A 25,902-nucleotide genomic window follows, 5' to 3' on the forward strand; every position below is an offset into this window, starting at 1 on the left:
AGCAGAAACACCTACCTATCTACTGTATTTCTCTTTCTCTCCCCCTCCTCCCTCCCCCTCCCTCCCTCTACCTACCTACACACATACACACTCACTCACTTTCCCTACCTACCTACTGTATTTCTCTCTATTTCTCTCTCTCTCTATCCCTCTACCTACCTACCTAACTACTCTCTCTCTTCCTACCTATCTACTGTATCTCTCTCTCTCTCTCTCCATTTCTCTCTCTATCCCTCTACCTACCTACCTACCCTCTCTCTCTCTACCTACACACTCTCTCTCCCTACCTACTGTATTTCTCTCCCTTGCTATCTCTTTCTCTCCCTACCTAACTACTCTTTCTCTCCCTATCTATCTACTGTATTTCTCTCTCTCTCTATCCCTCTACCTACCTAACTACTCTCTCTCTCTCCCTACCTATCTACTGTATTTCTCTCTCTTTCTCTCACCCTCTATCCCTCTATCTACCTACCTTTTTTAAAAAATTTGCCTCTTCAAAACCATGGTGCATCTTATACTCCGTTGCGTCAAACTCCAAAAAATACGGTATAAATACGGTGTAGCACACAGGTTGATCAGATATTTTCTGTTTGTACTTCTTTAAAATAAATAAAGATTTATACTGCATTGTTCAAAACATGTCAAAGTATGGTTCTTAGTATCCAGGTGGCTGCCACACTGCTAGGGTTTTAAAGAGCTTTGAAGACCTGACTGTTTATTTGGGCCTTTGGCAAACATAATTGTGTTGGTCCAATTCTTTTGTTCTTGTCTTCTGCTCTCTTGCTATTTTTAAGTTGCCTTTGTTTCTGTGTGTTATGGGGTATGTTTGCAAATAAATTTCCAAGTCTTTGGATCCAGTTTTCCATCAATTTTGCACTATGTTGCAATCACATCTTCAATGATCCTTCCACAGTTGGTAATTTGCATCTCATTTCTAAGTATGGGAAACTCGTTCACAACCTTTTTTTCTAAAATAATTTGCACATCATTTTCTCTTTTGTGACACAGAAAACTACTAACTACTAACATCCAAGAAAGCCATTCATAATTCATAGGTAAATTCAGATTTAAAGCTGGTTTGTGAGCAAATTTCAGTTACTATTTCAGATGCCTAAAGTGAAGAATACATTGGTTAGCTTAGAAAAAAGAAGCCATGAAAAGAAAAATTATGACACCATATAAAGTTTGTAACTTGTTCCTTAACCTACTTGGTCTTAGCTTTAAAAGCATTTGACTGTACAGAAAAAGTTAGAGGCCATATTTAAGGCAAACACTTATGCTATACTTACAACAAGATACCAATACAGTTAACTATGTACTACCAATACTACACTATAGTTTATATTTAGTAAACTGTAATATAGCATACTTGTTTGGGTGTTAGCATGATCCATCAATCCAACCACTAGTTTTGTGAACCATGTTTTAGTATGATTTAGTATCAATAGGCTGCCTAATTAATCATTTAATACTTACTGCATGTATGAACATTTGTTCCTTATATTCTGTTCAGCTGCTGAATCCCAATGGCCTAGAAACTGATTTCTACAAACAGCTTAGATATACAATCTATGAAAAGGCAAGGCAATAACATTTGGGTATTTTTGCTGAAGAACTGCCACAGAGCAAGAAGGTAACATGCAAAGAACAGAGCACCACCAGCAGCAAATAAAACTTCAAACTGCCTAACAGATTTCATATAACTGAGCAAGGGAAAGCTCCATGGAACAAAACTGATCACTAAGCTCTGAGTAGGTAAAGGCAGTGTTGAATTTAGATTTGGTGAGCCCCTTGTTAAAAAGTCACACCATAAATGTGTGTGTCAAACTAGAACTTATCATCCCATCCCCAATTGAAAACATGTACCTAATAAGGTGAAAAATACATTTTTTTTCTGGGATCTGCTCTCAAAAGTTCCGTTCGTTGTAATCTCGAAATCAAGAGAAAATTTGGTCTCAAAATATTTATTACAGTACACATAAAAAGCCACACTTCATTGTACAAGCCAAACAAAAACCCCAACTCAACATTGAAATGTTGTGAGGCCCTTCAGATTGTAACATCCTAAATTGTAGTTTGCTTAGTTCATGCCTAAATCCGGCATCGGGTAAAGGAAGAAAAACAGATTTGCTTTCGAGAAACTTGTGACGATATCCTCTTCCCCAAAAAAGCGTCCGCGCAGGGGGAAATAAAACCCCAGAGGTCTTGTGGCAGAGCGGACAAAAGGCCGACAGGTGGCGCTGCCTCATAGCACGGGCAAACGCGTCGAAGCCGGAGCCGCCGATGGTCACCAGAAGCAGTAATCGCGGCGTAGAAGCGGACGCGTTTTGGACGCGGATCCCTCCGCTGGGTCTTCTCCGCAGTGAAGCACTGCCAGTGAAGTGCCGGTGGGACGATGGAAACACAGGCGCAAGGTGTGTGGCTTACTGGTCCTACTGGGGAAGCTGCGTGCGTTTGTTTACATTCTTCTTGTCAGAGATTCCCAGCCTCTCTGTCCCCCACCCGCCCCTCCGCATTCGCTTTCCGCTTGGTGGTGTTTTTTTTCGGAGGGAGGAGTGGGTGGCAATCCTCACCCAAAGCTTAGACCTCTTACTCTGGTTGCAATAAGCAGAGAAAGTTCTGAAAAGAACTTTCCTCTTGCAAAACAATCGTAATCGATGGGAGAGAAAGGCGCGGAGTTCTCGAATAAATCATTGCTTCTTTTCTGTGGATCTTCGAAGGTTCGGAAGTAGAACCCGCGTCTTGTTTTGAGATACATTTTTTTGGGGGGTGAGGTCCCTTGAATGGCTCAGCGCTGGGGATTTTTTAAAGAAAGTTGAGAGTTCCGCAAGGCTCCGTCGGTTGCTCATGCCAAAGTACTAGCTTGAACCATAAGCGGTCCACTGATAGGAAAAAAAACTTAGAACTTGTTCTTCTGGGTCTCCTTCAGTCCAACCTTAATGCCTGTTTTTTTCGGCAGCAAGGGCACGCTCTCGTTTGGCGCCGTGCAGCAGAAGCCCAAAGCCCTAAGGTGACGTGCTCCGTTACTTTTAAATCTCCCGTCAAGAGGCGCAGCCTGGTCAATATTGATTCTAATTCTTTGCTAATTAGATCAGATCGAAGCACTGAAAGAGCCATGGCAAAGCTCTGAGGACACTCTCCCGTTGCAGTTTCCCCCTGAAAAGGCTCCGTGTATTCTTAAAACGTGCATAAATACAGTCAAAGTTAATAAAACAACTCATTTTCTTTATCACTTCGCGTTGTTCGGGTTTTTTTGTCAGTTGCAAAGCAAAGTTCTTTTGTTGAGTTGGCGAATAGAATGCGACCCATTGTTTACCTAAGGTAAGGCTTTCTATGAGCATAGGAAAGGCCCTTACTTTAAAATTACCTTTTAAGTCTCCCCCACCCACCTACCCACCCACCCCATGTATTATGGAATACAGCTTTGGTGTATTAAAGACAATTGTTTCCATAAGAGCTACTTACAGCACTGTCTCTTAAGGAGTTTTGCTTGGATTGTGGTGTTTGGCAATAGAAAGTAAATGTCAGAATATCTCTTAAACTCTTTGTTCCTTGTATTACTTCTTTTTGGTCAATGAAGTTTATGAACCAGAGCTTATGTTATTTGCTTTTTCTGTTTACATCCCTAATTTCATGCCTGCATTTTGTTAATAAATGCCTCTTATTATTGGAGAGAGATCTAGTTAAATTAGAGCTCTTCCATGGAGCATTTGCTTTGTAATGACCCCTGTCCTATTATAGAGACTATAATCCTCTTCTTGTGACTCCATTAGTTACATCAATATCACTTTCCAAACCTAAGAAATCATAGAGGAAGGCTTTTTATATTACTCTATTTTAAAGAGTGTTGTTCAGAAAATTTTAGCCAGTGCCATTTGCCATTTTGCATACATGTTTGAATATTTCTGAAAGAAATTAATTGTATAACGTTTTGCCAACTAAATTATTATAAGGATAATTTTACACTGCCATCTTGTGAATAAAAAAATGAACATTGGAAATAAGTTTGCAAAACAAGAGAAGTTGTTTTAAGTGAATACATTCCCTCATTATTGCTTAGTTTTAATAAAGGGATTGAATGTACAATATCACCATTGAATAGTTATTTAGATTTCTACCAAGGGCTGGTTGTACTGAGTGAGATTTCTTTTCAAGTAAAACATGCATTGCATCAGACTGAAAAAAGTACCATTGATGCAGTTTAAACATGAATGTTTTGATAATGCATGTAATCTCAAATAATTGGAAAAAAAACTTGTTTCACTGTGTTTATTCACACCTCAGAGTCATTGTTAGTTGCAACTGTCAGCTTTCTGTTAAAACTCATGATTTGAGTGGGACTTGCTGGGAGAGCATGCTTTGGGTGCCAACTTCTCAAATTAATCTTAGACTGTGATGTATAAACTGACATGATAGTGATCATCCAGAAAAATCAGTTGCTGGTTTCTGGATGGGGTGGAGTCAGCATCTGGGTTCTGAAAAGCCAGAGCCATTTTTTGGGCGCCTTCTCTCTGACAGGTTCAAAAAGCTTTTCTTCTCAAAATATTCATAGGTATGAGAGAGATTTGTGAGTGATCACACTTTTATTTTGGAGTTCTTTTCTATTTATTAAGCTAAATAACAGATGATTAGGACACTTTCAGTTCACTTTTCTAATAGAAAGTTGCCAAAATAATTTCAATAGTTAAACTTTGTTGTGAAGGATTACCCAGAAATCATTTAATGCTTGTGCTGGCTGCTAATATGCTTCCCACACATTATGAGGTGTTAATGTAAAGCCTGTAAAAGATTCTTTATGGTTTATTGTTTTGAGTTATGAAAAGGTTGCAAGGAGAAGAAAACATTGTACAGTTCAGTGCCTCCTAAGGGAATAAGCATTGTGAAGTACTAGGCATTCTTCTGAAATCTTTTGTAGAGTGTTGTGAAGGATTTTGAATAGTGATGAAAAGATTTTGAGCTGTGGGTTCTCAGTTTCTTGAATAATTCTTATTCAGACTTAACCATAATGGTGTTTGGTTATCATTTTCACTTTCTGCTCAGTTGATATATGATATCCATCTAATATTGGAGGGTACTTCCAGAATAAAATAGCTTCCTTGCAAAAGGTCATTAAAAATGGGTTCCAACATGTAATGAGTATATCTGCCTTTCCAGGAGTTGAATGTTCAGAACTCCTAATAGTCTATTTAAAAAAAAAAAAAATCAAAAAAACAGAATCAATAATTGAACAAAGATTATTATTGATAATTGAGTTCAGAAGAACTGACTGATCTGGAAGGTGCATTGCTTAGAGCAGGGGTGTCAAACAAAATGGTATCACATCATCACGTGATGTATTGTAATTCCCCCCCTTTGCTAAACCGGGGGTGGGCCGGTCCCCTGTTTACTGAAGGGTGCACGGTCCACGAGTTTAATATTCCTGGCTTAGAGGAAAGAGTAGGAATACATATAACTTGCTGAGTCCAAGTTGGTAACTTTTTTCATTGGTGACAAAGTTATCCAGATGAAAAAGAATCTTCCACACTTTTTAAGTATTAATAGCAATTGTCAAGGAACATTCTATCTATTGAATATTGTTTATGTTTTCAGGACAAATATACAAAGAGAGGACAAGAGAGATTAAATCTCTAAATAATGTTAATTTAAGTAGAAAGGAATGTGGATTACAATTTCCAGAATACATTACCAAATGACAAAATATTGGCGGAGTGGGGGGAAATGTCCAAAGGGAGCAATTTTCTTGAATTTAGAAATTGTGTTTCTTAGGAATATATTAAAAACAGGTCATATTTATTTTCTTCTATCCAGAGAGATCCTCTGATCAGATTGGAAAAATCAAGATGTCCCAAAGATGCTTTTTCAAGAGGCAACTAGACTTTCTTTGCTTTTCTTCTAAGACTTTTCACTTTTCATCCAAGAAGCTTCTTGAATAAGAAGCGAAAGGTCTTCAAATAAAAACAAAGTCCAGGTGCCTCTTCAAAAGTAGCTTTGGGACAACCATGACCTGGATCACTGAGATAGACAAAAATCAAAATTGCAGCCTCAACTATACACTCAGAGTTCCAACCTTTTTACATACATCATGACATAAAATATAAATGTAGATAAATCATAACTTTGAATGCATGTAAAAAGGGAACAGGGCTTTGGATTGCATGGGTATCCAAGTGGGCTTAGGAGAGTTATGCAAGCTTTAATGGAATATTATGCTTCATTACATTCAATGACTCCAAAACCACCGCTATGCTCTTCTTGGGAGACCTAGTTGCATTAGCCTCAGTGGTAAATCAGAAATAATAAATCTGAGCAAGTTCCGGTTTTTAAATATTTTGGCATAATTTTCTAAGCTTCCAGAAGCTAGAGGGAACAAATCAGATCCATCTTTGCCAAAGCTAACAGCAGTGTTAAGGCAATTCTAGGCTTTTTCCATTGTAAAGTGGTTAGATGCATGCTTGCCACCGCTGAGTTTTTAAAAGCTAAAATTATATCCCACATGTCCTACAGTGCTCCTATGCACATTTACAGTGAACTACAAGCCCCAAGACATTGTTCAGTCTTAAGTTTTAATGAGCACTTTTCCAAGCCCCATGCTGGGACTCAAATGCCTTAATCTGCATGGAAACCTTTTGGAGGCGAGAGACCACAGTTGCCTCCTCTTTTATGAGCTTTAACTTTTTGTTCTCTAATGGCTCACTGACCCTGTTAATTCTCCTTGATGAATTTTCATCAAGGTGGAAAGTGAAAACTCTTAGCTGACCTGTGTGGTTACAGCCTGTCTTTTTTCTACTTCCCCTGGATTTAAAGAAACCTGCCATGAAAAAGCTCTTGGAAAGTTTTCAATATCATGTGGCAGAGGGATTTGGACACTTTAGCCAATCACCCACAAGTAGGTTTCATTCCAAAGCTACTTTATATTTCCAACAGCTTATTCATCCTTATTTGTCCAGCACACTGCAGAGTGTTTACTTTTTCTCATTACAATGCTTTTCCTCCTGCTGTACTAGAAGGAAGGTTCTGTTCAGTAGAATCCCACTCACTAAGAAATGCAGCCCTTGTAACTTATATTTTCTTTTGTAATAATGTATGTCCTGGTAAGTGGCAGAAGTCTTCATTTCCTGCTTGCAAACAACCAAGAAGGAACGTATTGGTTAATATGAGAAACAAAATGCTAGATTACAATGGACGCTGGCCTAATCCAGTATAGTTTATACTTGTAGAGGAAATTATTGTGCATCTAAAACCTATTAGTGCTGAGTGAAATATAATAAAAAATACTATGTTTCTTTCTTATTTATTTGATGTATATCTCCATTCTTACCAATGAATAATATTCAAGGCAGCTAGCAGTAAAAAAAAGCCAAAAAACAAAAAATGCCTAATTAAATTTTGGATTCTTGTATTTCATAGCAAAATGTGAACTGATTATGTTTAAATCGTTTCTGTTAACCTAGCTCAGATGCTGTTTAATGTTTACTTCATTGGTTCAGCAAGCTTTGCGTAATTAGAACACAGTCCTAATCAGCTACATTACTGTGTGGTTTCACTAAGCAACCAATAAATTTAGTAACAAGTCTCAAACTCCTTTGTCTATTTTTACTTGATTTAATTATTTGGATGCCATCAAGTTGGGCCCAGCCATTGGCAACTGTAAGAATCAATATCCACCATCTGAACCTGATCTGAAAACCTGTAGTTCTTCTAAGGGATAACACTGATCTCTTGATCCCACCCACACTTGTTGTCTTTCCTTTCTTCTACTTCCAAATCATACTTCTACTTCATCATACATTTGCATTACATGCCCCCAAATTAATTTCTGCATGCTACTCATCACTTCAAGGGATTGGTCAGTCTTTATTTAATCTAGGACTGATTGATGGGTTTTTTTAGTAACTATTAATCCATTATTGAAAGCATGTGGGTTCCTGCTCTTTCTAAATACACAGCTTTAACAACTATCCATTGTTAGTTGGAAAATATTCCTTTATCTTCATTTTGTCATCCTGATCTTTGTCATAGAACTATTCTTCCTGCAAAATTTTGTTCATATTTACTGGTAGCTATTTCTGATCCAAGAAGACAATGCAGTCACTTCTTTGCCATGAACTACAGAGCTATTGCAAAAAACCTGGGTGACTGATAGATGGCAGCAGAGAGATGGAGATAAATTTGGGTTTACTCCTTCTCCTATGGATAATAGCACCATGAAGTCAGTTTGTTTCTATCCTCAGAAGTAAGAACTGACATATCTTAATATTGACTCTTCCAAAATCTGTGTTCTGACAATGAATTGTGTTCTCTTTTAATTGTTCTTAAGAGCTGGTTCCATTTATATAGTTAATATTAGTCTGTTTGATCAGTTATATGGAATTGGTCTTCTCACTGTTCTCAGTGTCTAATTTATCATTGAAATAAAGTGGTGTTGACCAAAAAAAGTGTTTTCAGAAGCATGATGTTGCTACATCCCTTTTAATATTAAACAACCATGCAGTAGCAGTTTGCTTTACAAGATCTATATTACTTTAAGGAGCAGAACAAGAAGTACAGTAACTTTGTATGATGTTGTTGCATATAATGACAGGAAATGATGTAATTGGCTTTAATTAACTTCCCTTAAGGTTGACATTTCAACCAGAATACACAAAGAAATGTGAAGGCATTTCGTACCAGTAACTACCTGAACTGAACAGCTCTTTGGAAATTACACAGATGCTCTGTTTCATTCCAAAGTTCCTTTGTTATTTCTTTTGAATATATTTTGTGCCATTTAAATCATCATAAGGTCTAAATTAATGAGCTGTACAAAGTAATGATTACGAGGGAAGGTTGTATATGTGATGTAGAAAAAATGAATTTTAGATCTGGCAGCAAAGAATTGAACATATGTTAGCTGGTCAACATGTACTGTTCTCTGCAGAAAATTTGGATCTGATATATTACAGCATGTCTATAATCCTTTAAGCTTCATAATTTTTCACCATATCTCAAGAACCTTTGGTTCTATTTTTAAAATTATATTCAAGCCATCTATTATAAACTCTTCTTTATAATAAAGATGTTCAGTACATCGTCTTGAGTAAAGTAAGTCATAAGGTTAAGTGAGTTGACAATCTATATGGAAAACTGGATATGAGAATCCTAAGAATAAGTCTTACCAGAGCTTGAGGATAATTACTGGATAGTCTTGAACAGCCTAATATATTTCAGATTGGTCACGTTCTCTATTAACACAAGGAACACACTCTGCGCTGTAAATTACTTAAATTGCTTCTATTCGTGTTATAAATTCACTTCCAGAAATCTGGATTTACATGCCTATTTATACTTTTAAGATTTATACACTAATGATTATTCCTTACAGCTAGACCTTGACTGAGATTAGCTCATTTAGTGACCATTCAAAGTTCCAACAGCACTGGAAAGAGTGACGTGATCTTTTTCACATTATGACCATTACCGTTTCCCCCCATGTGATCAGCTTTTGTGACCTTATAACTAGCAAACTCAATGGGGAAGCCAAATTCACTTAATAACCATGTTACTAACTTAACAACTGCAGTGATTCACTCAACAACTATGGCAAGAAAGGTCATAAAATGGGGAAAAACTTAACAAATGTCTCACTTAGCATCAGAAATTTTGGGTTCAGTTGTGTCAGTAAGATGAGGACTACCTGTATTTGTGTTATCTTTATCTTTGTATCTCCTCATTATCACTTGTCCAGGAATCAAGGTTTCTTAGAAGGAGCCTTATGTTTTCACTCTTTTCTGTGTTATTTCCAAAGGTCTATTAGAAAAACAAACATTCCATGAGACAGATGAAGACACCATCACTGATGTTGATTTGACCAATGTGATTTCTGAAGAAGAGCGAGAAGAATTAAAAGTTGAAGTAATCAAGGTAATTTTATTTGATCTTTATACATCATTTTAAATAAAAATATTCTTTTTTTTTTGGAAAGAATTCATTGCTTTCACTATTTTTTCACTTTCTATTATTTTTTGGTCACTTGGTTGTGTGCAATTTCTGGATTATAATTACAAGCAGACCTGGTTAAAACGGAGTATCTGGATCATTGGGGTTTAGATTCATGTCTGGATATGGGATCAAAATTGCAGTGGTTGCTCTTATTGATAAACTTTGGTGCAACTGAGATAGAGCTATGTGGTTATCCCAATCCTCTTGGACACGATTAACCATGATATTGTCTTCCTAGATTGTCTGTCAGAAAACGGGAGCTATTGTTTTTCAGTTGGCTACTTGAAATTTTAGTTGGTCAAATTCAGCATATGTTTTCTTGGGGCGACACAGTAGTTGGAGGAACCGGGATTATCCATTCCTGTTCACTTGGTTATTTATGTGTATCTGTATATTATTTATAAAATTGAGTCAAAATCAAGTACAAAGAATTGTATGTTTAGCTCTATAAGATTTTATTCCCCAATGTTTCCTTCTCACTGATGTGAGGTGAGGTTAAAGCCTTTATCCTCAAAGCACATGCCACAGTGCAAATCATTTTGTAGTCTTTGTGATTATGGAATCTTGGTCAATTCTGATCTTAGAGCATTTATAACATACTATTTCATTGTTTCAGAGAAGTGCTCTGGAGATTTGCCTTCAGAAATGCTTGAAACTTCTCCAAGTTTACTAATTTTCTGAAGAGTGAATGAATTTTTGCTTATTTAGATTAGCTGTTACCCTTCCATTGGAAGTTATGGGCCTCTTGTCTCTCTGCACCTTTGCAAACAGTCAGTAGTTGAAGACATTTATTAAACCTGACTACATTTTCCAAAAGTAATAAACACTGTAAATATTATACTCATACCTGGTACTCTCTCTCCCCACCAACTGTACCATATTATAACACATGAAGTTGGGGCTACCAGATCAGGTTACAGAAATTAGATGACAAGCAGATTGTACCCTGAAGTTATTGCTCCAAGCTAGTGCTCATCTGAATTTTTGCAGGTCAGACTCGTAGATCTAGATGAAGCAGAATTCCTATCTATACCAGCTAGTTTTATTAAAACCCTAAATTTTGCATCCCTTTCTTTCTCAGTTTAGATCTTTTTCTTGTTAAAATGTTTTTATTTTTCATTTTTCATTTTCATACAGTCACATATATATTGTGCATAACCGGGGCCATACAACATTAAACAATAATCACAGCAGTTCCTCTTGTCAACAATACCCCCAGAAATATAAATAAAATAAAACTCAAACTCAAATAGAAACCCAATATACCTCTTCCGCTCTCCATACACCTCTTTCTTCCGCCCCCTCCAACTTACTATCTTCCCTCCATCATTCCCCTCTACCCTACTTCCCCTCCCCCTCTACCACTCCTCTCTCCCAGTCCACTCCCTCCCTTCCTTCTCACCCTCCTTCCCATCCTCTCTCCCGCCCTCTCTACCCCTCTTCCTTCTATCCGACTCCTCTTCCCCTTGGTGTATTTCTACTATATGTCAATGTATTCAGCTTGTCCTATTTTTACGGAGAAATTAAAGAGAGACAGTATACATGTGAAATCGCATTACGTTGAAATCTAACATATAGTATATATCCCCCCTCCCCTCCCCCCAAACACCCCACCTCCCTCCCCCCCCCGACTTCCCAGAGCCCGTATACGGTATAGATTTTTAACAATCACAGTCTAAAATATATTGAGACAAAAGAAATTAAAAAAAAGGGTTAATAACATCTCTACATTGATCTTAGCTTCCTCCTGTTACACTAACTTTGAACAATTTAAATCATTCCTGAACTTAAGCATAGGCTATCTGGAATTTCTTAGTCCCATATTTGTTTTGTATATAGTGAATCCATTTTTTCCAGTCTCGTTTATATCTTTCATTTGAATGATCTTTCAGATATGCCGATATTTTAGCCATCTCGGCTAAGTTTGTAACTTTCAATGTCCATGCTTGAGTTGTAGGCAAGTCTTCCTTCTTCCAGTATTGCGCCACCAACAGTCTTGCTGCCGTTATTAGGTGCAGAACCAAATTAGTCTCTACCACTGTAAAGTCAGTACATATACCTAGTAAAAATAACTGAGGAGTAAACTTTATCCTTCTTTTAAAGATATTTTGCATAATCCATCATATTTTTATCCAAAATGCCTTAACCTTTTTACAGGTCCACCATATATGAAAATATGTAGCATCGAGAGAACCACACCTCCAACATTTAGGCTGTACATTCGGATACACAGAAGCCAGCTTTTTAGGATCTAAATGCCATCTATAGAACATCTTATAAAAATTTTCTCTCAGGTTTGGAGCTTGTGTAAATTTCACATTTCTTACCCATATTCTTTCCCATGTATCCAACATTATTGGTTCTTCAATATTTTGAGCCCACTTTATCATACAATCTTTGACTAATTCTGTTTCCGAATCCATCTGTATTAGTACATTATATATCCCCTTTATATGCATTAAGCTTTGATCTCTTATTTGTTTAAACAAATTATCCTCAACTTGGATAAAACCAATTTTTTGATCTATTTTCCACCTGGCCTGTAATTGCCCGTACTGGAACCATGTTTGAACTACCTTCTCCTCTTTTAATACCTCTAAAGATTTTAGTTGTAGAACCCCCCTTTCCAGAATGAGAAGCTGTCTGTAGGTAGTTCTATCCTGTTTTTGTGCTGTATTCATATTTTCAATTGTATGTCTAGGAATTGCCCACATGGGTATCTTATCATTTAATTTATATTGGTATTTTTTTCAGACCCGCAGTAAAACATTTCTTAAAATATGACTTTTAAAATTCTTATCCAATTTTTTGTTGAATAACAGATAAGCATGCCAACCATATACCAGATCGTGTCCTCGATATTCAGTATTCTATCATTAGTTAAATGAGTCCAATCACTAATTACAGATAGCGCCACTGCATCATAATATAGTTTTAGATTAGGTAATTTCAAGCCTCCTCTCTCGCGTACATCTTGCATTATTTTCATCTTTACCCTCGGCTTCTTTCCTGCCCATACAAATTTGTTGATACCCTTCTGCCATTCTAAAAGATTCGCATCTTTTTTAAGTATAGGTAACATTTGGAAGAGAAATAAAAAATTTTGGTAGGATATTCATTTTCACTGCCGCTATCCTACCCAACAAAGATAAGTGCAATTTCTCCCATTTTTTCATCTCTATCTGTATACTATGCCAAAGTGGTTCATAATTATGCTTATATAATTTCCCGTTTGAGGTTAAAATATTAACCCCAAGATATTTGACTTTTTTGACTACCTCACATCCTAGCATCCCTCCTAGTTCTTCCTTTTGTTTAGTATTCATATTTATAGCTAATATTTTTGTTTTTCCTAAATTTATTTTAAAACCAGACACTTGACCATATTGATTAATCGTGTTCATTAAAACCATACTGGATTCCTGCGGTTGTTCCAATATTATGACCAAATCATCCGCAAAAGCGCGGACTCTGTATTCTTGCTGCCTAATCTTGATCCCTTTTAGGCCATCCAAGCCCCATATTTTATTCAACAATACTTCCAAAGTTATAATAAACAGTAGTGGGGACAAAGGACAGCCCTGTCTTGTACCTTTTCCAATTTGAAAAGAGTCTGTTAGACTTCCATTGACTATGATTTGTGCTGTTTGCTGTTGGTATATTGCTTTAATTGACTGTAAAAAGCTATCTCCTATCTGCATTTTTTGCAATATCTTCAGCAGAAATTGCCAGTTAACTCGATCAAAGGCCTTCTCAGCATCCAAAAATATGAACGCAGCAGGAAGCTTAGATCTTTTTAAGACGCCTTCTTCTAACCATGCTGGTTTATAATGCATGAGCCAATTTTTTAATTGTTTATATAGACTGTCTTACCTAAATTTCCCAATCATTATTTCAAGAGACATGTGTATAAAGATCCCTGTATATAACAATCCATAGCTCACTAGTGCATGATTTCTGGATATTTATAGAATCTTTATTTTAAATACATCAGTGATCAGCCTTTTTTCCCCCTTGATAGTTTAGGACGGGTGTCAAACTCAAGGCCCGGGGGATGGATCTGGCCCATGGGATACTTAGATTTGGTCCATGGGGACCGCCTTGGAAACAGAGAAGGACTAGCTCACAGTGCCTCTGCCAGCGAAAACGGAGCTTGGGAACCTGTTTTCGCTGGCAGAGCCCTCGGGCCACCACAGGCACCCCCTGGTTGGCCACACCTACCCAAGGTCAAACACAATCCTGATGCGGCCCTCAATGTAATCGAGTTTGACACTCCTGGTTTAGGAGTTCCAAGACTATGGGTCCCTACCCTTGCACCCCTAAATTAAGATTTTCATTGCTGAAATTCGTCATATACTGATGCATACTTTTTAAAATTATAATGCCATTTGACCACATCATTTCTGCATGAGTAGTCATATTCATTAATTTTGGAATTCTTTAAGTGAATATAAAAGCAATATATATTTGGTAGGTATCCAATTATTTGGCCTTATTGTACTTAAGGAAAGAGTGATACTTAAAATTAATGGGCATGAAAAACAAGGAATAATGATCCAAGCTTTTCCTTTGCTTTATTTCTTATATGCAGCTAGAGGATGAAATTGCAACTTTACGCCAAGTTTTAGCAGCCAAAGAGAAGCACCTTGTGGAAATAAAACAAAAGCTGGGCATCAATATGATGAATGAACTGAAGCAGAACTTCAGCAAAAGTTGGCATGATGTGCAAACTACTACTGCGTGAGTGCAAATTCACTCTTCTTTCCTGTAGCTATATATCTTACATAGACATTCAGAACTTGTGGTGGAACCGATTTGATTTCCACAACTTAATGTTTATCTACCACTCTATCATGACTCTCCCTGGAATGCTGTTTTGTTGGCTTGGTCTTTCTCATGGAGCATTATTGAAGTTCAAGACAAATGAATTATCAAGTCTGTCAACTTACACTCTTAGAAATAATTTTGGAATGCCTAGCTTATGTGGGATGCTTTGCATCTTTTGGGGGAAATGGAGTTGTTGTTTAGCTACCCCCTGTCAATGAAAATCCATTAAAGTCAATTTGTCAGGTACAGAAAAGACTGAGCCTGCTATGTAGCAAGGTTGCATTGCGGTATAGGGAAATCTTCCTTTTTTGTTATATTAATTGAAGGAAATATACTGGACAATTTAGAATAAACATTGGATATTATTCTTTGGACAAACCAACTCCATTTGACATTCAAAGAATGCATTGTAGATAGATGGGCTTATCTGAGTTCAAAGAGGTATATATTTTAAAGACAGTACCAACAATTTAATGGATAGGAAATAAAAAAACACACCATGAGATATTGCTTGCATCACTATTCAGTTTTTGCATTAAGTCTCTACAAAGAAGCTAGCTTCATATACACTTTTGAAATGCATGAGAGGCACCCAATTGATACACCAGACTTTATTTTTCTTCAATTAGTCTTTATTAATTATAATGACCTATTAAAGTTTCTAGATTCATGGAGCAGGTAAAGCATTTCCTTCTGCCTCTAAATGGTTTCAAACCTTTAATCAGCTACCCCAGTATTCATAATAAAAAACTTCTCTCTTCAAATTACTATTTTAGAAATGTTCATGGCAAATGTTAATATTCTGCAAACACTTAACTGCAGTACAAATAGTAAGGTTTAAATCTGTTCCATTCTTAGTTTCCTATTTAATCTAATCATCCACTTTCCATCACAAGATATAATTCTGATGATTAGTTTACTGTTGCCTAGAAACTTTTAAATGGATTAAGGCTCAGTTATTTAAGATTTTGAAATTAATTGAAAGGATCCTTCCTTGTGGGAGAACTTTTCTGCTTGTACACTGAGACTAATAAAATGATTTAAAAAGTTGGACACAAGAGGGCACTAGATGGCTATATTGAAATAAGTGTCAGAGATATGCCTATAATAGCAATAGCAATAGCAGTAGACTTATATACCGCTTCATAGGGCTTTCAGCCCTCTCTAAGCGGTTTACAGAGAGTCAGCATATTGCCCCCAACAATCCGGGTCCTCATTTTACCCACCTCGGAAGGATGGAAGGCTGAGTCAACCCTGAGCCGGTGAGATTTGAACCGCTGAACTGCTGATCTAGCAGTAGCCTGCAGTGCTGCATTTAACCACTGCGCCACCTCGGCTCATAAGAAGTTTTTAACTTATTCAATTTTATAGGAGAATCAGAAGATGTTATTGAAGAGGAACAATTCTGTTTCTTAAAACTGAAGTTGACTTAGAAGTGCATTTAAAAATTACAGCCTATGGGAAATGGATGGAAATAATGGTTTACAAATTAAATTGGATGATGACTTAAATATTACAAAAAGATAGACACCTAAAAATCAGAAGAGTGTTGTGGAATACTGTCTTATACTGGATTTACAAAATGGTTTTGTTGGACTTATTCCTTAAGATTGGGAGTGGATTGATCAAAATTTAGCAGGTTCTTTGTATTATTATTATTATTTGTTAGTATTCAATTCTGTTTCTCTTAATGATATACTTTTTAATTTCACATTATTTTTTTATTTCTCCATTCCTCCAGGTCACAGTTGTTTTCATTTTAAGACTTAATAGAAAAAAATATATTAAATTATAATCAATGAACTGCATTTTACTGGGTTTGGTAAACCAACTGTATATAAATGCAAATAGATTGATGCCCTCTGCTTGCTCAGTATTTTTACAAAGGGTCAGAGTAAAACAAAGAATAGTTGTAATAGTGTTGGAGTATGAGGAACGAGGTGGCTCAGTGTCTAAGACGCTGAGCTTGTCAATGAGGTCGGCAGTTCACTGGTTCGAATCCCTAGTGCTATGTAATGGAGTGAGCTCCCGTTACTTGTCTCAGCTTATGCCAACTTAGCACTTCAAAAGCATGTAAAAATGCAAGTAGAAAAATAGGAACCACCTTTGGTGGGAAGGTAAAAGTGTTCTGTGCGCCTTCTGTGTTTACTCATGCCGACTACATGACCATGGAGACGTCTTCAGACAGTGCTGGCTCTTTGGCTTTGAAACGGAAATGAGCACCGAGCCTTAGAGTCAGGAACGACTAGCACATATGTGCGAAGAGAACCTTTACCTTTACCTTTATGAGCATATACCTCCAGCGTAGGTACAAAGGTAAAGATAAATTGTGAGATATGAATGAGCATACTCAGCAAATATAATTGACAAAAACTAACCTGCTGATTTCTAGATTTTAAACAGTTTTGCAGTTGTATTGAAAAATGGAAACACAGCAAATTAAAGCATAATCTATAAATCAGTCACGTGTAAATTTAAGAGGATTGTGATATGCATTGTGTTGTCTGTTTTAAGAGAAAAAGCAGAATTCCTTTCAATGTGAATCTGTTCAATCAACTCAACTGAAATGGCTATTGGTTTTTCTCCCCCTATTGTAGTTGACAGTTTAATTTTGAAATGCTCAATGCAATAATCTTGATTAGCCATCAAATTTCCTAGCTATGTGATAATTTTAACCAGTATAACGCTTTACCCATCTATACAACACAGATCAATCTGGCTGATGTGCACCATTCCAATGAATGGTCTGACACGTACCTAGTGATACTTGGCAGTGCATTTTGTTGCTCACTCTTCAACCATTCACAAATTGCAGTATAAGACAGTAGAAATGTAGACTGTTTCTCTTTAGCTAAGTAATCACATTTTTACTGCCCTACCCACTTCATTCATCAATATGTAATGGATAACTAGCAATTAACATATTAAGGAAACTTAAGTTGTATATTATTTTAGTCAGTGGTCCTGAATCTCCTAAGGAAGTTGATGTTTAAGCTTCTTGATCTTTCTAGTTTAGAGCATATCTAGTAAAGATTGTAAGCTTTGAAAACCACTTGATAATGTTTTGGAATGTGGGAGCAGAAGAACAATGCTCTTAAATCTCTTAAAACAGTACTGTCTTTTTCAGTTTCCTTTGTGATTCTCAAAAAAGAATGTGGATGCTTTAATAAGTGACTCGTTAAAGCATTCATATCTTCAGTGCAATTCATTAAAGTGACTATATTATTTTTCAAACTTGCATGGAAGACCTGCTGTTAGCAATTTCAAACAATGCACAGCCATATTTAGGAGCATAATAATAATTTGAAAGAATGACTAACCCATTTTAGACATAGATACAACTCATTCACCCTTTTGGTAACCCAGTTTGCACTTTGGCTCTCAATTCCTGTAATAGAATGTTGGCTTCTTGCTTTCAGTTTATGATATGCTGATATCTTAAGGGCACAAATCTTGTTCTTAATTAGGATTGCTATTTACGCTACACTAGGTATAAGAAGACTCAAGAAACTCTAACTCAAGCAGGGCAAAAGGCCACAGCAGCTATCAACAACGTTGGAACAGTTATCAGCAAGAAGTTTGGAGATATGAGGTACGCCAGTATGGATTTAATTTAAAGGATGAAATTTAGTTCTTTCTGGTTATTCTTCAATTTACTAGCTTTGCAAAATTGAATCATAGTTAAATTAGCTTTCATTTTTCTTGTTTTATCGTAAAGTAAATTGCTACTTTATTAAGATACATTCCTGATATAACTCCTAAAAAATTGACAATGGAAACAAACACCTTAAGTCCAGTTTGCTAATTCTTAGTAGTATATTTATAGTTGGACCACAAAAATTATATTAGCTTAATACTTTTCATGGATGGAATCTTAAAGAACAAGTATTTTGAAGAATAACTATCTATGGTGATTCTCAATCATCCAGGTCATGATTGTCCCAAAGGTGCTTTTTCAAAAGACAACTGGAGTTCAGTTCTGTCTTCAGTGCTTCAGAACTGAGGATGCTTCTTGGATGAAAAGTGAAACATCTTCAAGGAAAAAGCTAAATCCATTGCCTTTAAAAATGCACCTTTGGCATGAAGAATAACTACTTTACCTCCAAACTTTTAGAAATGCCATGTGTGATAACTGCACACATTCCTAAGCAATTAGAATGTTAGAACTTGTAAAATCGTCAGTATCTTCATTCATCATTTTCTGTGGACTGCTCCATGATGGATCTTTTCAGTCAGAGTTGTCTTTCATAGAAAATCAGGTTTGATTATTAGACATTTCAAGGTTGAGCTGACTGATGAATCCCAAGGTGATCTGTTGCAGATTTATAAGCTTGTTAGGCAACTAGTTTTAATTTTGTATTTGCTTTGTTACTTATTGCCAAGGTTTTAGCAGTTTGGTAGGAATGAGGTGAAAGGCATTGGAGATAGGTCCGAGATGAAAGGATTAACAGCCTTTTTCAAAGAGATAGTTCCTAATCTTCAAAACAATAGCCGGCAGTAAAGCAAGTTGCCCATGGCTTGATCTATATATTGCACGTTATCTACCATCATCTTAAATGGGACATCCTATGTTGACTTTAATTTATATTGTTGGATCTGAGATTTCTCCAATTCAGTATTAAGGGTTGACACTTTTTCATCTTCAGCTCAAACAAAGCCAGTCTTGGGTAATTTTTGCCCATATTAGCTGTTGGTTTTGCCCTAACTATGTGTGTTCCCCCCGCCCCCTTGAAAAAGAATTATTTGAATGAGGATAATTTACTGTGCAGCTCTCTAATATAATTCCAACTAATAGTAGGTACATTTTACCATGGTTATTTGCCACTTGATAAATAATGTAGCACAAAATAGTTGGGTCTAATTTGTCCTTTAAAAATAATAATGGAGATCTGATATTAATAGCAAACTTTGAAAAAGTAAAGATAAATATGTCACATTAAAATAATATATAAATATTCTTATATTAATGATAAAACTGGATACTTTTTATAGCATCAGGTTCAGGAAATGATTTATTATATGCCATCAAATCAGTGTTGATTCTTAGTGATCACATAGTTTGATTTTCTCCATGTTTATCTCTTCAAGGACTTAAATTGATTCATTTTAAATCATCACTGTTTTCTGTTTCATTAGTTGACACAATTTAAGCCACTGAATTATATGTGCCAAATGTGCTGTCCAGCAAGTAAGCTCTGTCATTGAATGCTTTCATTTGTCACAGTGGAATTGGCTTGAAATTATCTTGCAAGTCCTGCTGAATTCCTGTTGGAAGCACAACCAGACGTAGTTGATTTAATTAATTCATTAATTAATCTAAGGTTTCTGTGCCACTCCATCCTAAATTGGCTCTGAGAAACAAACAAATCTTGGTGATCCTAACCTATCCCATGCTTTTAATTCCCACTTAATTTTATGCATACTTAACTGAAACTAATTGGCTCACCTATATATTTATGTTGCAACTGATTTGATGTATAGATACAATATTGTTGATTTAAGGGATGGCGATGCATTCTGAGCTAAGACATTCTTCTTTTGCTATTTAATTACCAGAGCTGATGATGATGATAATAATGGTTATTAAATTTCTGCTCTCTAAAATAGCTATGTTTAAGGAGTATTAAATTGTTCTGAACATTGCAAACTTCAATGAAACAGATACAAATTATATGAAATGTTACAGTTTGACTCCTAGTCCCCTCTGAGAATAAGTTTGCAAAATTCTTATTAGAAACATATTTGGGATTGCAAATATTGATAGTTATAGGGTTGTATAAAGCTTTGGAAAGGGGAGCTAAGCAGAGGGCTTTCTACAAATTAGGAATCACTTTTCAAAGTCTGAAAGGACCTGGATGGTACATTGACCCTGTCTGGAACCGATGGAAGAGATTCGTTCGTTCATTCATTCATTCATTCATTCATTCATTCATTCATTCATTCATTCAGCTGGTGCTTTGCATGTGCTAACATACTTCATGAAGCACCATTTTCACATGCTTTCTGGTCATGAAAAATACTGTAAATATTATTCAATCTCTCTTGGCACTGAATAGACTATGTTGGATTTTGAAAGCACTTCCATAACTATATACCAATGCTTAATTCTTCCTGATTTTTCCTTATGCTACTGATCCAGGTCACATTCCCTTGGGTAAGGTGACTATATGTTGCTACTACTTCTTGTTTTCTCTCTGTCTCTCAGTTTCTTATTTGTAAGCCATCAATTGTGCATTCAGGAAACTTTGAAATTATATGAAGAATGCCATATATATCAATGGATAAACCAAGAATTTTAGGTGCCAAAATATACCCCAAAAATTGCTTTGGCTTATCTGTGGATAAACTTATCCATGAGTATATGTAGTAATACTTTTTAAAACACACCATATTTCCCATACATACTTGTGGATAAATCCACCTGCAGATAAATATATCCTAACTTTTTGAACCAAAATACCATGAAAAATGCAAGTTGGCTTACTCGGTACATACATACTATAAATATTTGGCAGTGTTTCTTCTTGTAACAATGATTTCCCTCCTTTAAGGAGGGAGGTTATTGCTCTAACTAAAATATTTTTGAATATATAGCTAGATTAAACAGTATAGAGATTGCTAAAGACTGGAAAAAATACCTGCAAACATTATTGAGGAAGTTGCTAATATGATATGTTACTTATGAAAATTTAAAACTTTAAACTATAAGTAGCACTTCCAAAGTAAACAGGGATGTATTGATCTAAGTATAAATATCCATGATGCTCTCAATTATAGCATGGCACTTTCCAGCTGCCTGAAAGGTGGTTTCTTTCTGAAAAATGGAAACAATTGAGTTAGCTCTAAATCTGTCCTGTTTCCCATTTTTAGAATATTTATGAACAAGATGTGGCCAACTTGTATTGATTTAAATAGGAGGTAGCTTTCTGTCTTCTGTCCGCTCCTTATTGTTGCAGTGTTTTTAAAAAGAGGGTTAGACACAAGAAGTGTTTCCCTTCCTCCTTCTCCTATTCCTCTTCCTCCCATTTGACAAAAGACTACATGAACTTTCATAGACATAGATAAAAATCCAGGTAGCAGGGTCTTTAAAGCCCTTTTAGAGACAAGAGTTTTACTTTTCAGTTCCCTAAAAGACTGTGTTTATTAAAGGCAACCATTAACCTAAGACTATTCATCTTATCTTAGAAGTAATGCATTATCAGCCTTAATCAACTGAATGCAAGTGAATAAAGTATTTCCTGGTTTAGAACTATTGTTCTTCTTCTCGTTAGTATCTTAATCATTCCCTTCCTTCCTGCTGTTGTTATTGGCAGTCCCTAGACTACTACTGATAGCACAATTAGAATGTTATACTGTACTAACCCCATCTAGCTATAGTCCATCAATTAAAGCCAAATGAAGTAGATTTAAAGTGTCACCACAGAAGATCTTCCATTAGAGTCTGACAGTGGAGTGTTGTATTTTAGTGAGATTCCAAAGTAGCACTTCATCAATGAGCAAGCTCTTAGAATATAAACTACAATAGTCTACTGCTAGATGTGATTAATGTGAAATCAATATAGCTGCAAACCTGTAATTGCTTTGTATTTTCTCTTCTTTTTCATGCTTTTGCAAAGCAGGTATTCTATCCGCCATTCCATGAGTATGCCTGCTATGAGGTAACTGTGGTTATATATCCAATGGTACTGTAATTAGAAAAATATTTAATCCTACAACCTTTATACTGAATATTAGAAATGTTTTGCATAACTGTATTTTCCATTCTTTCTGATACATGCTTGATTAAAGACAATGTGTCAGGCTCGGAGTCATTAAGAGACTCTCTTGTTTAGCTGAAATAGAAACTTATTTGCGAAGGAGTATTGCACTGAATAGTAGCAGTAATTGATGGAGAATGGAAAACATTCCTTATTTTAGCAGTACCTGAAAACAAAAATGTTTGAAAACATTTGTTTGTACTCAATGTATGTTGTATTTAAAGAAAATGGGACACATCCTTAAGGGGAAGGGCAGACATTACATTTTCTATCTTATTCTTTATTCTCAAACTTTATAAGGCCAAAGTCCCAGTCAGATCATTTTAATTCAGAAATAAACTTGATTCTAATTCCTGGCTAGAGTGTCTGTGTTTCGGTTTCATCTACTAACATTGCCTACATGCCACAGTACTTTCACATCAACAATCTAATTCTACCAGAACAATGCCAGAAGTGAATGCTCTGCAAAAAGGATTTGAATCAATTTTAAACATTTTGTTATTTTGTACCATTGAATTAAAGTTTCTCTCTTATGGCATCAGCCTTCCAAATGAAGTGTTTGTTCCTGTGCAAAGAATAGAAAAACAGTACCCTCTGAATATCTCCAATACAAAGTCTCAGTCCAAACCAAATTCCCATAGATTTGTATCAAGTATCTTCCTTCTTCTGGAAGAATGATATCTGGAATAATATGGCCATAAAGAACTTGTATGGTGATGTGGGCTAAATAGATGTCCAAGTATTTCAGAATAATTCATGTATGTCATTCTTGGTGCCCTGTGTAAGCATACTGCACTTTTCTTCTAAATGGGGTACTTTAAACTTTTAAATATTGACTAAGGAAATGAACAAGATTAAGTAGTAACAAATACTGCTGTTTGTTTTATCTTTTTAAGGAATTCTGCTACATTCAAATCCTTTGAAGAAAAGGTTGAGACCACTGTTACGAGCATTAAGGTAGGGATAAGAACAAAGGGAAAAGGGATTAGGAGAGCCAGGTAAACCCTAAGAAAAACCTTGTGAAAAGTTGCTCAGTTAAGTCATTGTTAGCGCTTGTGTTATAAGCAAACTAGATGCTCATAGGGTTCCTTCTGTGAAATATTTTTAATTTGCATTTTTAATCCCAGAGGGTTGTTTATAAGTTGAAATGCTTGGTTCAGGAGCAAGTCATACTTTCAATAGAACTTAGATCAACAGAACTTAGTTCAATAGAACTCAGATCTTAGTTCAATACAACTCAGATCTGTGGCCAGGTCATGCACATTTTCCCCCCAGGGTTCCTGGTAATTTCTGTTACTCAGATAGGTTCCTTGTTTCCGCATGGTATTAATTTTTCCAAAATGTAACATTAAATCTCTGTGAAGGAAAGAGGATGAATTCATAACCAACTTTGCATTTAAGAGCTACCTTGAATCAAGGAACTTCTGTACTGCACTTCAAAATACCTAATTTTTAATACAAATGGTCACAATTATATCACACAAAGCTTGTCTATTTGTTGACACGAATAAGCTCCTAATAAAATTTTGCTCTGGCATAAACTTATTGCATGTTAAACAAGTCCTGCCTCACTTGCTGCTTTGTGAGCAGGGTCAATCAAAAGATAGAATGAGTTACTATGCAAGGGTGCCAAATAGTTCATGGTATGGAAGTCAAAATATGTAAACAGTCCAGAGGGACAAAGATGAAATTATTGATTTTAGCAAAAAAAAAAAAAAAAAAGGTTTTATTCTTTCCAGACAAAAGTTGGAGGCACACCTCACCCTGGAGGAAACTTTGAAGAAGTTCTTAGCTCTGCGGCCAATGCTAGTGCTAGGAGTCCCATTGTGGGCAGCCGACTTTCCGAAACTGAAGAGGAGCTCCATTGCTAGGTGAGGGTTTCTTTGCCCTGCTGTTTGCATATGACTGATACATAAAATGTTTCTTTTCTCTCCACGGCTGAGTATGAAGTTGTAGGACTGCATTGAGAATATACCTAGACAGACAATACTAGGCAGAGAAATTGGCAGGGATGCAACCAAATGGCAACTATTGCTGCAGAAGTAACTGCTAGCTGTCCTTCTATATTACCCATTTTATTCTATTTATGCTTATAAGTGATTTTACATTGTTACTGCTATACAATTGTGTCAATATTTAAAATGGCATGTATTATCTTAAGAAATTTGTCCATGCATGTTTTTATAATGAATTTCAGAAAATAAGCTGAGGTTATTATTGTTCAAGCTATTACCTATTCTATTTCTCTTGCTATAAACAATGCTGTTTTTGTCTGTCCTCTGCATATGTGCCTGTTTATGACTGTTAAAAGAAAACCAACCTCTTTATTATTATATGTGCCATTGGGATAAGGATTGGAACCAAAAACAATTATGTTGTAAAGTTTTCTGTCTAAAGAAGCAATGATACACATGGCTTTAGTACAAAGTAGTGAGGAAATAATAAAAGAAAAAAAAAGATAATTTTGGAATAGTCAACCAGTAAAAAATTTGGTGTATATAAACAGTTCCAATTCCTTGCAAACATGTGGAGATTTAATCTGATAATAATCTGAGCCATATTATATCCATTCTTGCCTGCAATTGTTTGAATTGTACGGTAATAACATTTTTCTCTTTTCAGTTGGAGTAAAATAAGTGTGCCTATCTAAAATACCCGAGCATATTTATACTTTTTAAAGAAAATATTTAAAATTTCAATTCTTACTTTAGGGCTGGATCTTTAAAGTATGTTAAATAAATATAATAACTTGTAATTTATGACTGCTGGACCTGGTAAAAAACATATCTAAAAAAATATGGAGCTCAATTACATTTATGCAGCATTAAGCAATTTGAATTGTTTGTGTTTATAAGTTATGTAGAGTGGGACACAAACAGCTTTTTTTTTCCTGTTTCACTTTTGTCTTCCTATCTTGCTGGGTTATGTGGTTCATTTAAAGAAGGTTACTGTTTCTATTGCAAATGTTCAGGGAAGCAGACCGAAAAGCTGACACATGGTTTAATCATTTGGGTTTTTGTGTTTGAAATTCAATAATTGGAACTGCCCAAATGGTGAACGTGTTTTCTCACTTAATACAGACTTTTGCTGTGCAGAGTGTCTAAGATGGAAGTAACAAAGTGGTTAATACTGTGTCCAATTTTAAATTGTTACTGAATATTCTAGGTACTAGTTGCTTCCTATAAAACTCCAACCGTGCTTTTAAAGCAGCCACTTTAATTTTTTGACTCCAATACTTAAAAAAATATTTGCCTTCCTATCCCATATCACAGCCTCATTCATTTCACCGCCTACATTTTCTACAAATTATTTGATAAACCAACAGTCTTTATGTATATTA

At 35.8% G+C, this 25,902-nt stretch overlaps 1 protein-coding gene across 1 annotated transcript; it reads left to right on the top strand.

The window, feature by feature from the left end:
* The first annotated feature begins 2,272 nt into the window (after positions 1-2,272).
* TPD52L1 (TPD52 like 1) lies at positions 2,273-25,019 on the top strand. Its single transcript, XM_032216587.1, has 7 exons — positions 2,273-2,414; positions 9,785-9,900; positions 14,570-14,718; positions 18,296-18,397; positions 22,425-22,463; positions 23,459-23,519; positions 24,302-25,019. Exons 1-7 carry the CDS (start codon positions 2,396-2,398, stop codon positions 24,431-24,433), a joined length of 618 nt encoding a protein of 205 aa, XP_032072478.1. The 5' UTR covers positions 2,273-2,395; the 3' UTR covers positions 24,434-25,019.
* The last annotated feature ends 883 nt before the right edge of the window (positions 25,020-25,902 follow it).

Source organism: Thamnophis elegans, chromosome 4 (genome assembly GCF_009769535.1).
Source record: "Thamnophis elegans isolate rThaEle1 chromosome 4, rThaEle1.pri, whole genome shotgun sequence".
In the NCBI taxonomy this organism is placed as follows: domain Eukaryota; kingdom Metazoa; phylum Chordata; class Lepidosauria; order Squamata; family Colubridae; genus Thamnophis; species Thamnophis elegans.

Bases quoted from the DNA above. Each gene is read 5' to 3' on its own strand.
- TPD52L1 (XM_032216587.1), top strand. The intron at 9,901-14,569 runs GTAATTTTATTT...TCTTATATGCAG, and splicing joins TAAAAGTTGAAGTAATCAAG to CTAGAGGATGAAATTGCAAC. The intron at 14,719-18,295 runs GTGAGTGCAAAT...ACGCTACACTAG, and splicing joins GATGTGCAAACTACTACTGC to GTATAAGAAGACTCAAGAAA.